The sequence below is a fragment of the Bombina bombina genome, chromosome 5 (assembly GCF_027579735.1).
Source record: "Bombina bombina isolate aBomBom1 chromosome 5, aBomBom1.pri, whole genome shotgun sequence".
Classification (NCBI taxonomy): Eukaryota; Metazoa; Chordata; class Amphibia; order Anura; family Bombinatoridae; genus Bombina; species Bombina bombina.
Genome location: NC_069503.1, coordinates 702,760,817 through 702,775,093, shown reverse-complemented (window position 1 = coordinate 702,775,093; position 14,277 = coordinate 702,760,817). Strand labels below are relative to the sequence as shown.

Genomic DNA, 14,277 nt, shown 5'->3' with positions numbered 1-14,277 from the left:
GCTGCTGTCCCGGCTGTCAGCTCTGACAGCTAAGACCGCAGCCAGAGGGAGAAGGGATCTACTTTCATATGGTAAGGGAGTGCTCATCATGCTCTCAGTATCATATTTAGCAGATCACTAATGCAAACAGCGGTGGTGCCATTAGTGGTGTAGGAGGGTCAGGAGGGAGGCGTGTGGGTGGACCATTGCCAGAGGGGAAGGCAGAATCGCAACACTGCCGAAAGTTTTTTACACTGAGAGAGGGGGGAGGACTCCACTACATTATGGAAAAATATAATTTATGTAAGAACTTACCTGATAAATTAATTTCTTTCATGGTGGTGAGAGTCCACAAGCTAGTTACTGATGTTTCCTACCAGGAGGGGGCAAAGCTTCCCAAACCTCAAATGCCTATAAATACACCTCCCACTTCACTCATAACTCAGTTCAACGTATAGCCAAGTTAGTGACGTGTATAAGGAGTAAAAGCATAAAAAAGGAAAAGGATAAATAATGTGCTTTATCAAAAAAATCATAACCCCAAAAAATAGGTGGGTCTTGTGGCCTCTCGCCACCATGAAATAAATTAATTTATCAGGTAAGTTCTTACATAAATTATGTTTTCTTTCATATGGGTGGTGAGAGTCCACAAGCTAGTTACTGATGGGATATAACACCCAAGATGTGGAAGTCCACAAGTAACTATAGAGGGAGGGAGGGATAAAATAAAAACAGCTATTTCCGCTGAGAAATTAAAAAAAATAATTACGTTTTCTTAAAAATTAAAAAAAATTAAATCATAGGCACTAGAAGCAAACTAAGACAGCTGCCTGAAGAACCTTACTATTAAAAGCTGCTTTCGAAGAAGCAAAAGCATAAAAATTGTAAAATTTAGTAAATGTATGCAAAGAAGACCAAGTGGCTGCTTTACAGATTTGTTCAACTGAAGCTTCATTCTTGAAAGCCCAAGATGTGGCAACTGATCTTGTAGAATGAGTTGTTATCCTCTGAGGCAGAACTGCCCCACCTCCAAATAAGCTTTATGAATCAGAAGTTTCAACCAGGATGCCAAAGAAATGGCAGAGGCTTTCTGACCTTTTCTGGAACCAGAAAATATAACAGACTAGAAGTCGTTCTGAAATCTTTAGTAGCCTCAACATATTATTTCCAAGCTCTTTCCACATCCAAAGAATGTAAGACCTTTCAAGAGTATTCTTATGATTAGGACACAAGGAAGGAACAATGATTTACCTATTAATATTGTTAGAATTCACAACTTTAGGAAAAATGTAAGTGAAATCCACAAAACAGCTTTATCGTGATGGAAAATTAGATAAAGAGACTCATAAGAGAGAGCAGACAATTCAGAAACTCTTCTAGCAGGCTTATGAGCCTGTATCATAGTGTTAATCACAGAGTCAGAGAAACCTCTATGACTAAGGACTAAGCGTTCAATTTCTATTCCTTCAAATTTAGAGATTTGAGATCTGGAGGGAAAACCGGGCATTGAGACAGAAGGTCTGGTCTTAGAAGAAGTGACCAAGGTTGGCAACTGGACATTCTTACAAGGTCTGCATACCAGAACCTGGGAGGCCATGCTGGTGCTATCAGAAACACATACGTTTGATCCATTATGATCTTTGCGATCACTCTTGGAAAAAGAACCTGAGGGGGGGGGATGTAAGCAGGTTGGTAAAATCATGGAACTGCTAGAGCATCCATCAATTCCACCTGAGGATCCCTCGACCTGGAGAGGTATCTGGGAAGTTTCTTGTTTAGACGAGAGGCCATCAGATCTATGTCTAGAAGAACCCACATATGGATGGAGAGACCACTCCCCGGATGTAGAGTCTGACGGCTGAGATAATCCACTTCCCAATTGTCTACACCTGGTATATGAATAACAGTGATTAGACAAGAGTTGGATTCAGCCCAAGAAAGTATTAGAAATACTTCTTTCATTGCTAGGGTATTGCAAGTCCCCCCCCTGGATGACTGACATATGCCACTGTTGTGACATTGTCTGTTTAAAACCAAATATATGATTCTCTCTTTAATAGAGGCCAAGCCTGAAGAGCTCTGGAAATAGCACGGACGTCTAAGATTTTATGTTAGGGCTAGAGTCATGCACACTGAATCTATCTGGAAACCTAAAAAGGTGACCTTTGTCTGAGGAATCAAGAAACTCTTTAGTAAATTGATCCTTCAACCATGTCTTTGAAGAAACAACAGAAGTTGTTTTGTGTGAGATTCTGATAAATTAAAAGATTGAGCTAGAAACCAAGTTATCATCCAAATAAGGAAACACTGCAATACCCTGCTCTGAGTTATGAGTGAGGTGGGAGGTGTATTTATAGGCATTTGAGGTTTGGGAAACTTTGCCCCTCCTAGTAGGAATGTATATCTCATCAATAACTAGCTCGTGGACTCTCGCCACCTATATGAAAGAAAGGGTATTTTAGAGGGGAGAGGGGGCCCTACCATAAGATCAATTGAATGTGGGAGGGGGACTGATATACAACATAAACATTTTGTAATTTAAATTAAATTTAAAAATATATTAACATGCATAGATACTGGCAGACAGCTACCTAAGATAGCGGAGACCATTAGGAGAGGGGGGGTTAAAGATGTGTTTGGGAAGCATCAGAGAGGTGGGAGGGTAAGGGGAGATTCTACAAATGCAGACAATTAAAAATAATAATCAATTAAAAAATAAGCCCTAAAACTTAATACTAGCAGATTATCCTCCAGTACCTAAGATGGTGGTGAGGAATGTGATGGGGGAGAATTGTTTGGAAAGAATCAGATAGGTATCAGGGAGGTGGGAGGGTGATACCTACATTATAATAATATTACCCTTCGCAGCTAACTAACCCCTTCACTGCCGGGAATGGTGAGGTGGTGTGCAGCTGCAATTAATAGCCTTCTAATTACCAAAAAACAATAGCAAAGCTATGTATTTCTGCTATTTCTGAACAAAGGGGACCCAAGAAAATTCTTTACAATCATTTGTCCTATGGCAGCAGTAGTTGTGTGTAAATAATTCCAGTGAGAAAGTTTGTGAAAAAGTTATCCAGTTTTTTAATATAATGACATTAGGCGGCAAAATGGTGACATGAAATATAACATAATGGCCTAGATTAATACCTTGAGTTGTCAACTAAAAAATATGTATATATAGTTTTGATAGCTAATTGAAAGAAAAAAAAGACTATATTTCTGTTTAGAGTGATAGCAAAAATGCTAAAAATTCTCTGGTATTTTAGGCAAGTTTTTCTCTAAAATTCTCAGTCCTTAAGGGGTTAAATACAGCAAGATCCGTCAATCTTCAATTGTATTTCTAAATATACCAGCACCCTGGTTGTCGTCTTCAAGTTAGTATGAGTACAGAAATAAGTGTTAATGTAGTGTTTAGCAGATTTATTTATTTATTTAGACTGCAGTCTTCAAAGTACCTTGATTGTCGACCAACTCGCACATGTGCTCCTAGCTCATACGCTTTAAGGTGAGACTGTGATCCTGTAATGACCCGGACTCCTGAAACACTGGGTACCCTGAACTCCTCAAGCAAATTAATTCCTAAAAAAAAAATGTAAAGGAAATGTTAAGTGCATCATTGGTAAAACATAAATTATCTAACCTATAATTAAATTCCAAAAGAAAGTAATAAGAAATTGATTTTAGAACCAATTAATTATTTGCCAAACAATTATGTCTATGTATCTATAACTTCAGGTCAGCTATGATAAAGATAGCATAATTAAAATAGAACTAATTTTAGTTAAAATTATTGTTCCAAGATTGCCAAAAGTCTAATCGTTAATGGATGTGAACAAGTTGAGATTTCATAAACGTTCTGCTTGCTCCTACGGTGTATTAATAGGAATTTGTTTTTAAACGAATAGTTGATTTATTTTTTAATCTTCTTAAAAGGACAGTAAAGTCAACATTAAATATTTGTGATTTTGATAGAGCATGCCATTTTACACAACTTTCCAATTTACTTCTATTATCTAATTTTCTTTGTCACCTAGACCTGAAAATGCACATGTTGCATGAAACAGACATCAAACACATAAACTGTGATTCAATGACTCTCATAGTAAAGGGTCGATTCTATAAAGTTCCCAAGTCTAGACGTGGTTTTCTACGCCAACACTCGCACGGGCAACCCTCATCAAATTCTATTAAAAGGGGGCTGTTCCTTAAAGTGGCAAGTAGGGATGAGCGAATGTTTTGCAAGATTTTAAAATTGAAATAAATTTTAACACATTTGTTCGTTTGTCGAATTTTGAATGTTTGCACAACATTCTAACATTCGTTTTATGTAATAGTATTTCTAATGCTTTCATTAAATGTAATATTTGATTAGAATTTTTCTAATAATTCGATTTGAATTATGCAATATTCAAATTCGAAAATTCAAATCTATCTATTTGTAATAGTATTTCTAATGCTCTCTTTAAATTTAATATTCTAATCATGCACTATTCAAAATATTTGAATCTATATATTTGTAATAATATTTCTAATGTTCTCTTTAAATGTATTATTTGAATTATGTAATATTCAAAATAGAAACATTCAAATTGATATATTTGTATCTATTATGTATCAATTTACTAAATTCACTACCACATGAACTATTGAACTTCGGAATAGTATTTGTTTAAATCGAATGTGATATTCAAAATTTCGAATGTGAATATTCGATTTCATTATAAACTTTTGAAAATCAAAGTAAAATTTGATTAACAAATTTTAATGGATTTTCATTCTTATCAACATTCGATTGTCCAAAACGAATATCCATAGGACTATTCATTCTACCAAATGAATTACACTTTCAGCACATTTGCCCATCCCTTGAGGCAAGGGGGTCTAGTTATGAAGCCGTCAACCGCAAATACGCTGGAATTCCGCAGCGTATTTGTGGCGAGGCTGATTCGCCTTAGTTATCAACCCCTACTGCCCGGCAAAAGTAGAATATAGTGACGTAAGCTTCGATCCGCCGGACTCAGTCTGACACAGATCAATTCTTACATCACTACAGATGTTCCGAACGCAAGTTCGGCACAATCTGACTACTTTTGGTAATTATCAAACTACTACCAGGTACGCTCGTCACTATTCTGGGCCAGCGTACCTGGATTTCAATAGGAATCAATGGGAGTCTGACCATAGCGAAAGCTCATGTTCGCTCCTGCCCGATATCCCATTGATTCCTATGGGATATGTCTGCACCTAATACCCTAACATGTACCCCGAGTCTAAACACCCCTAATCTGCCGCACCCTACACCGCCGCAACTAAATAAAGTTATTACCCCCTAAACTGCCGCTCCCGGACCCCGCCGCAACTATAATAAACATGTTAACCCCTAAACCGCCGCTCCCGGACCCCGCCGCAACTATATTAAACATGTTAACCCCTAAACCACCACTCCCTGACCCCGCCGCCACCTACATTATACATATTAACCCCTAATCTGCCGCCCCCTATACCGCCGCCACCTACATAAACTTATTAACCCCTATCCTGCAGATCCTGGTCCCCGCCGCAACTAAATAAATTGTTTAACCCCTAAACCGCCGCTCCCGGACCCCGCCGCCACCTATATTAAAGTTATTAACCCCTATCCTGCCCCCCCTATACCGCTGCCACCTATATTAAACTTATTAACCCTTAAACCTAAGTCTAACACTAACACTAACCCCCCTAAATTAAATATTATTTTAACAAATAATATTACTCGTATTAACTAAATTATTCCTATTTAAAACTAAATACTTACCTGTAAAATAAACCCTAAGATAGCAACAATTTAACTAATAATTCTATTGTAGCTATTTTAGGATTTATTTTTATTTTACAGGCAACTTTGTATTTATTTTAACTAGGTACAATAGCTATTAAATAGTTAATAACTATTTAATAGCTACCTAGTTAAAATACTTACAAAATTACCTGTAAAATAAATCCTAACCTAAGTTAAAATTAAACCTAACACTACACTATCATTAAATAAATTAAATTAATTACCTACAATTACCTAAAATTAAATTAAATTAAATAAACTAAACTATAGTACAAAAAATAAAAAACACTAAATTACAGAAAATAAAAAAGAATTACAATAAGTTTAAACTAATTACACCTAATCTAAGCCCCCTAATAAAATAATAAAGACCCCAAAATAAAAAAAATGCCCTACCCTATTCTAAATTACCAAGTAACCAGCTCTTTTACCAGCCCTTAAAAGGGCTTTTTGCGGGGCATTGCCCCAAAGTAATCAGCTCTTTTACCTGTAAAAAAAAATACAACCCCCCACCAACATTAAAACCCACCACCCACATACCCCTACTCTAACCCACCCAAACCCCCCTTAAAAAAAACCTAACACTAACCCCCTGAAGATCTCCCTACCTTGAGTCATCTTCACCCAGCCGAGCCGAATTCTTCATCCAATCCGGGCGATGTGGTCCTCCATCCGGGCGAAGTCTTGATCCAAGCGGCAAAGAAGAGGTCCTCCATCCGGGCGAAGTCTTGATCCAAGCGGCAAAGAAGAGGTCCTCCATCCGGGCGATGTCTTCCTCCAAGCGGCATCTTCTTTCTTATTTCTTCCGGCTCCATCTTCAGACCGCCGACGCGGAACATCCACCTTCCCCGACGGACTAACGTCCGTCATCCAAGATTCGAACAGCCAATAGAATGCAAGCTCAATATGATTGGCTGATTGGATCAGCCAATCGGATTGAACTTCAAACTGATTGGCTGATTGAATCAGCCAATCAGATTTTCCCTACCTTAATTCCAATTGGCTGATAGAATCCTATCAGCCAATTGGAATTCGAGGGACGCCATCTTGGATGACATCCCTTAAAGGAACCGTCATTCGTCGTTAGTCCGTCGGGGAAGGTGGATGTTCCGCGTCGGAACAGCCAATAGAATGCGAGCTCAATACGATTGGCTGATTGGATCAGCCAATCGGATTGAACTTCAATCTGATTTGCTGATTGAATCAGCCAATCAGATTTTTCCTACCTTAACTACGATTGCCTGATAGAATCCTATCAGCCAATCGGAATTCGAGAGACGCCATCTTGGATGACGTCCCTTAAAGGAACCGTCATTCGTCGTTAGTCCGTCGGGGAAGGTGGATGTTCCGCGTCGGCGGTCTGAAGATGGAGCCGGAAGAAAGAAGATAGAAGATGCCTCTTGGAGGAAGACATCGCCTGGATGGAGGACCTCTTCTTTGCCGCTTGGATCAAGACTTCGCCCGGATGGAGGACCTCTTCTTTGCCGCTTGGATCAAGACTTCGCCCGGATGGAGGACCACATCGCCCGGATTGGGTGAAGAATTCGGCTCGGCTGCGTGAAGACGACTCAAGGTAGGGAGATCTTCAGGGGGTTAGTGTTAGGTTTTTTAAGGGGGGTTTGGGTGGGTTAGAGTAGGGGTATGTGGGTGGTGGGTTTTAATGTTGGGGAGGTTGTATTTTTTTTACAGGTAAAAGAGCTGATTACTTTGGGGCAATGCCCCGCAAAAAGCCCTTTTATGGGCTGGTAAAAGAGCTGGTTACTTGGTAATTTAGAATAGGGTAGGGCATTTTTTATTTTGGGGGGCTTTATTATTTTTTTTACAGGTAAAAGAGCTGATTACTTTGGGGCAATGCCCCGCAAAAAGCCCTTTTATGGGCTGGTAAAAGAGCTGGTTACTTGGTAATTTAGAATAGGGTAGGGCATTTTTTATTTTGGGGGCTTTATTATTTTATTAGGGGGCTTAGATTAGGTGTAATTAGTTTAAACTTATTGTAATTATTTTTTATTTTCTGTAATTTAGTGTTTTTTTATTTTTTGTATTATAGTTTAGCTTATTTAATTTAATTTAATTTTAGGTAATTGTAGGTAATTAATTTAATTTATTTAATGATAGTGTAGTGTTAGGTTTAATTGTAACTTAGGTTAGGATTTATTTTACAGGTAATTTTGTAAGTATTTTAACTAGGTAGATATTAAATAGTTAATAACTATTTAATAACTATTGGACCTAGTTAAAATAAATACAAAGTTGCCTGTAAAATAAAAATAAATCCTAAAATAGCTACAATGTAATTATTAGTTATATTGTAGCTATCTTAGGGTTTATTTTATAGGTAAGTATTTAGTTTTAAATAGGAATAATTTAGTTAATAATAGTAAGTTTTATTTAGATTTATTAAAATAATATTAAAGTTAGGGGGGTGTTAGTGTTAGACTTAGGTTTAGGGGTTAATAAGTTTAATATAGGTGGCGGCAGGGTCCGGGAGCAGAGGTTTAGGGGTTAAACATTTAATTCAGTTGCGGCGGGGTCCGGGAGCGGCGGTTTAGGGGTTAATGAGTTTAATGTAGGTGGCGGCGGTGTAGTGGGGGGCAGGATAGGGGTTAATAACTTTAATATAGGTGGCGGTGGGCTCCGGGTGCGGTGGTTTAGGAGTTAAACAATTATTTATTTACGGCGGGGTCCGGGATCCGCAGGATAGGGGTTAATAACTTGAATATAGGTGGCGGCGGTGTAGTGGGGGGCAGGATAGGGGTTAATAGGTATAATGTAGATGGCGGCAGGGTCCAGGAGTGGCGGTTTAGGGGTTAATACATTTATTATAGTTGCGGCGGGGTCCAGGAGCGGCGGTTTAGGGGGTAATAATTTTATTTAGGTGCAAGGGGCTCCGGGAGCGGCGGTTTAGGGGTTAAAACAGTGTAGTTTAGTGTGGGTGCTTAGTGACAGGCTATCAAAGAAGCTGTGAAGAAGCCGATGAGCAGCGAGATCGATGACTGTTAGTTAACAACAGTCCGCTGCTCATCGCTCCGTACTTGGTGCGCGGCTTCTTGACAGCTTTTTTGATAACTTTGGAGAACGTATTCAGGTCCGCGGCGGCGATGGTAGGCGAGCTTAGGCGAGCGTATTGGGCCGGCGAATGCAGCTAAGAAGACGGCTTGATACATAGGCCCCAAGGTGTCTCCTGTACAAATAATGAGAGCTATCTGGTAGGTAAAAGAGGGGGAAACCATTGTGTTTTAAAATTTAAATATTACAGTTTATACAACATCTGTGGGGAGCATTTGCACCCTTTTGACCCTCTCTTAAACATCTACTGTATGATTATAAGAAATGAGGAAGAAGGGGGACTGCATATTAAGTCCTGGTAATTATATATTTGTGTGCAAATGTATAGGAGGTTGCAGATGTGTCTTTTTATTACTGTAATTTTTTGTGTGTGTATATGACCCTTCAAAAACAATTTTAATTGAAATTAAATTTTAAAAAAAGGTTAATTTGCATATGTACCATGCAGATAACCTATATATAGTTGTTTTGGTAAAGGAGTGGAGAAACATACATATATATAGATAGTCATATTTTATATGTACAATGTAATTCCTTAATATATATATATTTAAAACACCATTGCAACTTATTTACCAATGCTTCTAATCTCATTAAAAGCCATTTATCATTCTTACAACAATCTAGTGCTCTCATGTGATTTTTACCATTGTGACTACAATTCCATTATAATTTTTCATGCAGTTAACTCTTTCTCTAGTAACTTTCCAGTACCACAAAATTACTACTTAATATGTTTCACATTTAGACCTAGATTACAAGTGGAGAGCTAATTTAGCGTGATCCCGCAAATGGGCAAATTTATGCGGGCACGCAATTAATAACCAACCATTACAAATCGTAGTATCAATTAGTAATTAGCGTTTATAAAATTAACCAGAGATTAGATCTCTGGTTAGTTTTATAAATGTCCACCAAATTCCCCCCAAAGTCAAGTGTAATATACTTTATTAAAAAAAATAAAGATAGTAGAATCTTTATAATTTAATAAAGTAACTGCACTTAACAGTTTTTGGGGGCTAAAGTTGGTGGGTGTAGGGTGTAAGGAAAAAAAACGCCACTGAAAAGTGCCTTTACATTGCAGTCTATGGGAACTGTGTGTTCCCTGTAAATATATATGCTTATATTGTTATATATATATACATATATATGTATGTGTTAATTTGTGTATATAAAAATATAAACACATACACATATATGTATTTAAGCATATACATATATATCTACAATTTTACTGCCATCATTGCACGACTTACCCCCTTCGCTGCACTAGTTCTCATGCCGTGTCTCACAGCATGAGAATGAGGCTCCAGTTGGAGCCTATGGAAGCGCGCTCTCATGAGTGCAATGCTTCCCAGCAATGCGAATGCATTTGCGTGCACTGGTATTACTCAGTGGAGCGCAAATTCGCTTTCATAAAAGTGATATTTTGGGCTCCATTTGTAATCTAGCCCTAAATATATTATGCTAAATGCAGCAGTCAAAGTGCATCATTACATTGGGGAATATGTTATGGCTCATTTCTGTCCACAATAATAATTACATACCTTCTTTATAGTAGGATACTTCTGGGGCAGGTAAAATGTCTTCACTTTCGCTTGGAATAGTCTGACGGTGGTAGGGAAGTCTTGTTGTAACCGTAGTTACATCTCTTGCAGCAAAATATGATTCTGTAGGAGAAGGGTAACGTCTGGGCTCATCTGTAACAAGCTGGGTGTCAGGATAGTAGCCAGAAAATGTAACTTCTTCTGTGTAAAAGTCATCTGGGAGGCCTGTGTTAGAAGGAATATCTGTTGCTGTAACCAAGCAATCAACTCCTGATGCATAACTATTAAATGATTTCCTTGCATATTCATGTGTTTCTAAATAAATCTCTCACTGGAATAAAATGTCTCCTAATTGCAATCAAAATCAAATGTTTAGATACACGCCTAAATGAGTCATTTGAAACAGCAGCATTTGACTGTTGAAACCGCCACCTATACTGAAGATTTTAGTACGGCAGTACTGGTTAGGCAATGGAATATGCATTATTTTAGGCTTGTTATTCATTAGTGAATTAAAGCTAAAAAATGGCTGTGGTATGCAGCATTCAGCTATTCACGAGGCCCAAAATAAAGGACATGCCTAGTATTGGTTATAGAATAGCTATGTAAAAAGGTGCAGAAGAAATCACACTCCCAGTGGGTTCAGAAACTTTTCACACTTTCCCAACTTATAACTAATTATCAGTTTGCTTCTTCCCAAACACCACTATGTGCTGTATACCATTTTCATTTGGTCCACTCTACTTATTACATTTTATATAATCTTAGTATGTTTGTAATTATGTTACCTCGCCCTCTTTTTTCTTTAAATTCTTAAGCATGTAGGTACAGAACCAACAGTATTTTTATTTTCAGAGATTATTAGATGCTTTTATTCAGGATTACCTTGTGTACTGTCCTACTAATACACTATATAATCCACACTCTGTAGGCATTCATTAGACTTTACAATAAAGCAGTCTTGAGTTCTAAGTCTCTCATTTTAAATACAGAGTGACAAGGGAAGGGATTTATAATAATCATATTAGTATATCATATCACATTAAAATACTAAATGATTACAAGGGTTAATATGTATATACTCATCAGGTCCAAAATGTAACACACATATACAAACATGTAATCAACATAATTGCTCTAGATGTATGGCAAAGTGTAATTCATTTCCATTGCCTCATACACATCAGCTAATTGTAAACACTCACTGTACTGTATTCCATCATTACTAAGTAATCTTATGATAGTAGTTATCTTCAAAGGCCAGATGATTAAATAATTTATTCCAAGTAAAATAAGGGGGCTTGTGAAACAACTGTATTTGGTAAATTTGTCATAATCCAGAAAGTCCAATGTATGTACAGTAAATAGATAGAAAGACAGACAGTCAGAGATACAGATAGATAGATAGATAGATACTGTAGATAGATAGATAGATAGATAGATAGATAGATAGATAGATAGATAGATAGATAGATAGATAGATAGATAGATAGATAGATAGATAGATAGATAGATAGATAGATAGATACTGTAGATAGATAGATAGATAGATAGATAGATAGATAGATAGATAGATAGATAGATAGATAGATAGATAGATAGATAGATAGATAGATAGATAGATAGATAGATAGATAGATAGATAGATAGATAGATAGATAGATAGATAGATAGATAGATAGATAGATAGATAGATAGATAGATAGATAGATAGATAGATAGATAGATGATAGATGATAGATAGAAAGATAGATAGAGATAGATAGATAGATAGATAGATAGATAGATAGATAGATAGATAGATAGATAGATAGATAGATAGATAGATAGATAGATAGATAGATAGATAGATAGATAGATAGATCAGGCCAGTGGCTAAATAGAAGTTGCAGGTACCTGAATGATCTCCAGAATACTCTTGTCCAAAGGTATGAATAAACTGGATATCAAACAACAAGCTAACAAATAGCCACACTATAATATTCCTCCTTTCTTCTCTTGAAACCTGAAATAAATGTAGAAATATTTTAAGAGCCATTGTGACCGATTGTTGTAATTATTCACACAAACACACTATTTTTTACAGTTTATTAGTTTGTAATAATTTGATAAACAAAAAATAACTTCATACATTTTTTTACACACGAGTGCTTGCTCTTACACACACAAAAGCACACACACGAGTGCTTGCTCTTACACACACACACACACACACAAGTGCTTGCTCTTACACACACACACACACACGAGTGCTTGCTCTTACACACACACACACGAGTGCTTGCGCTTACACACACAAGCACACACGCAAGTGCTTGCTCTTACACACACACGAGTGCTTGCTCTTACACACACAAGCACACACACACACACAAGTGCTTGCTCTTACACATACACACACACACAAGTGCTTGCTCTTACACACACACAGTTGCACAGAGAGATTGCCAAGTTTTACTTTGATCTCCAACGATACAGATCATTCTGTTAGTCACTACTAGTGACCGCAAAGATTTCCTCTAAGTCACCACTGTTAGTGACCGCAAAGACCACTTTTAAGTCACAATCTGTGACCGCAAAGATACAACCGCAAGTTAATACATGCAAGTCACAATCTGTGACTGCAAAGACCTTGCTGTATAACATCACTGATGTCCGGTAAAGATTCTACTCCTAGTCACCACTTGTGACCGCAAAGACCCCACCACTAGTCACCTCCGTGACCGCAAAGACCTCATTACAGTCACTACAAGTGACCGCCAAGTCCACTATGCTAACACAGAAAGTGAGATACACATAGCCTAATGGTTAAGATCTCCCTCTCTAACCCTACAGGTCACGAGTTCAATTCCCACCACTACAAGTGACAGCCAAGTCCACACTGCAAGGATTGCATTATAGTCACTGCATGTGACCGCAAAGTTTACCATCGAAGTCACTGAATGTGACCGCAAAGACCACACTAAAAGAGAAATCAGGTGTGCCAAGAGACCAGCGTAAGTTGCAATCTCCCCCAAGACTCCCTAATTACACACGGAATAGGGGAATACACCTTCTGATACACATACAGATTAAAGAAAAAAAAAATGCAACATAATAAGCGCTTGACAGAATATCAAGGATCACTGGTTACAATACAACTATATTGAAACAGCTACGATCACAAGTGTGACATAGGAAAAGTCACATGACATATTTTTAAATACCAGTCTCTCACTAACGGACCGGTAACACACACCCGCCACAATAGCGGGGAGATCATCTCGTTTGGATCTTTAAGTTTTTTTAACCCCTTAATGACCGAGGACGTGCAGGGTACGTCCTCTTAAAAAAGTCACTTAACGACCAAGGACGTACCCTGCACGTCCTCGGCTTGGAAAGCAGCTGGAAGCGATCCTGATCACTTCCAGCTGATTTCCGGTTATTGCAGGATGCCTCGATATTGAGGCATCCTGCAATAACATTTTTTACCCCTCCGGTGCAGAGAGAGCCACTCTGTGGCCCTCTCTGCACCGGACATCGATGGCCGCATTCGTTGGTGGGTGGGAGCTGAAGTGGGAGGTGGGTGGGCGGCCATCGATGGCTTCTTAGTGAGAGAGGGGGGCGGGATCGGTTGCGGTATCGCCGGGGGCGCGCACGGGCGCGCGCGCGTGCACGGGGGGGTGGCGGGCGGGCGCGTGCACGGGGCGGGAGCGGGTGGGAACCGCTACACTACAGAAAAAAGGTACAAGTTGATTGTAAAAAAATATATAATAAACTTATTTTTTTGAAAGCATCTAAGGGATCAGGAAGGGGTGGGGGGTTGGTATTGGGGGGGGGAAACTACACTACAGAAAAGGGACATTTTTTTAATATATAACAGCA

The 14,277-nt window shown here is 38.3% G+C and overlaps 1 protein-coding gene across 1 annotated transcript in view; it reads right to left on the bottom strand.

Moving 5' to 3' along the window:
• The window catches only part of LOC128661599 (collagen alpha-1(IX) chain-like), a 130,500-nt gene extending 118,049 nt beyond the window's left edge, over positions 1-12,451 (bottom strand). Inside the window, exons 1-3 of the mRNA XM_053715835.1 lie at positions 12,310-12,451; positions 10,414-10,662; positions 3,438-3,561 (exon numbers count right to left, since the gene is read on the bottom strand). Of these exons, the coding sequence (XP_053571810.1) occupies positions 3,438-3,561; positions 10,414-10,662; positions 12,310-12,451 (515 nt within the window). The remainder of the gene's footprint in view (positions 1-3,437; positions 3,562-10,413; positions 10,663-12,309) is intronic.
• Positions 12,452-14,277: the final 1,826 nt, after the last annotated feature.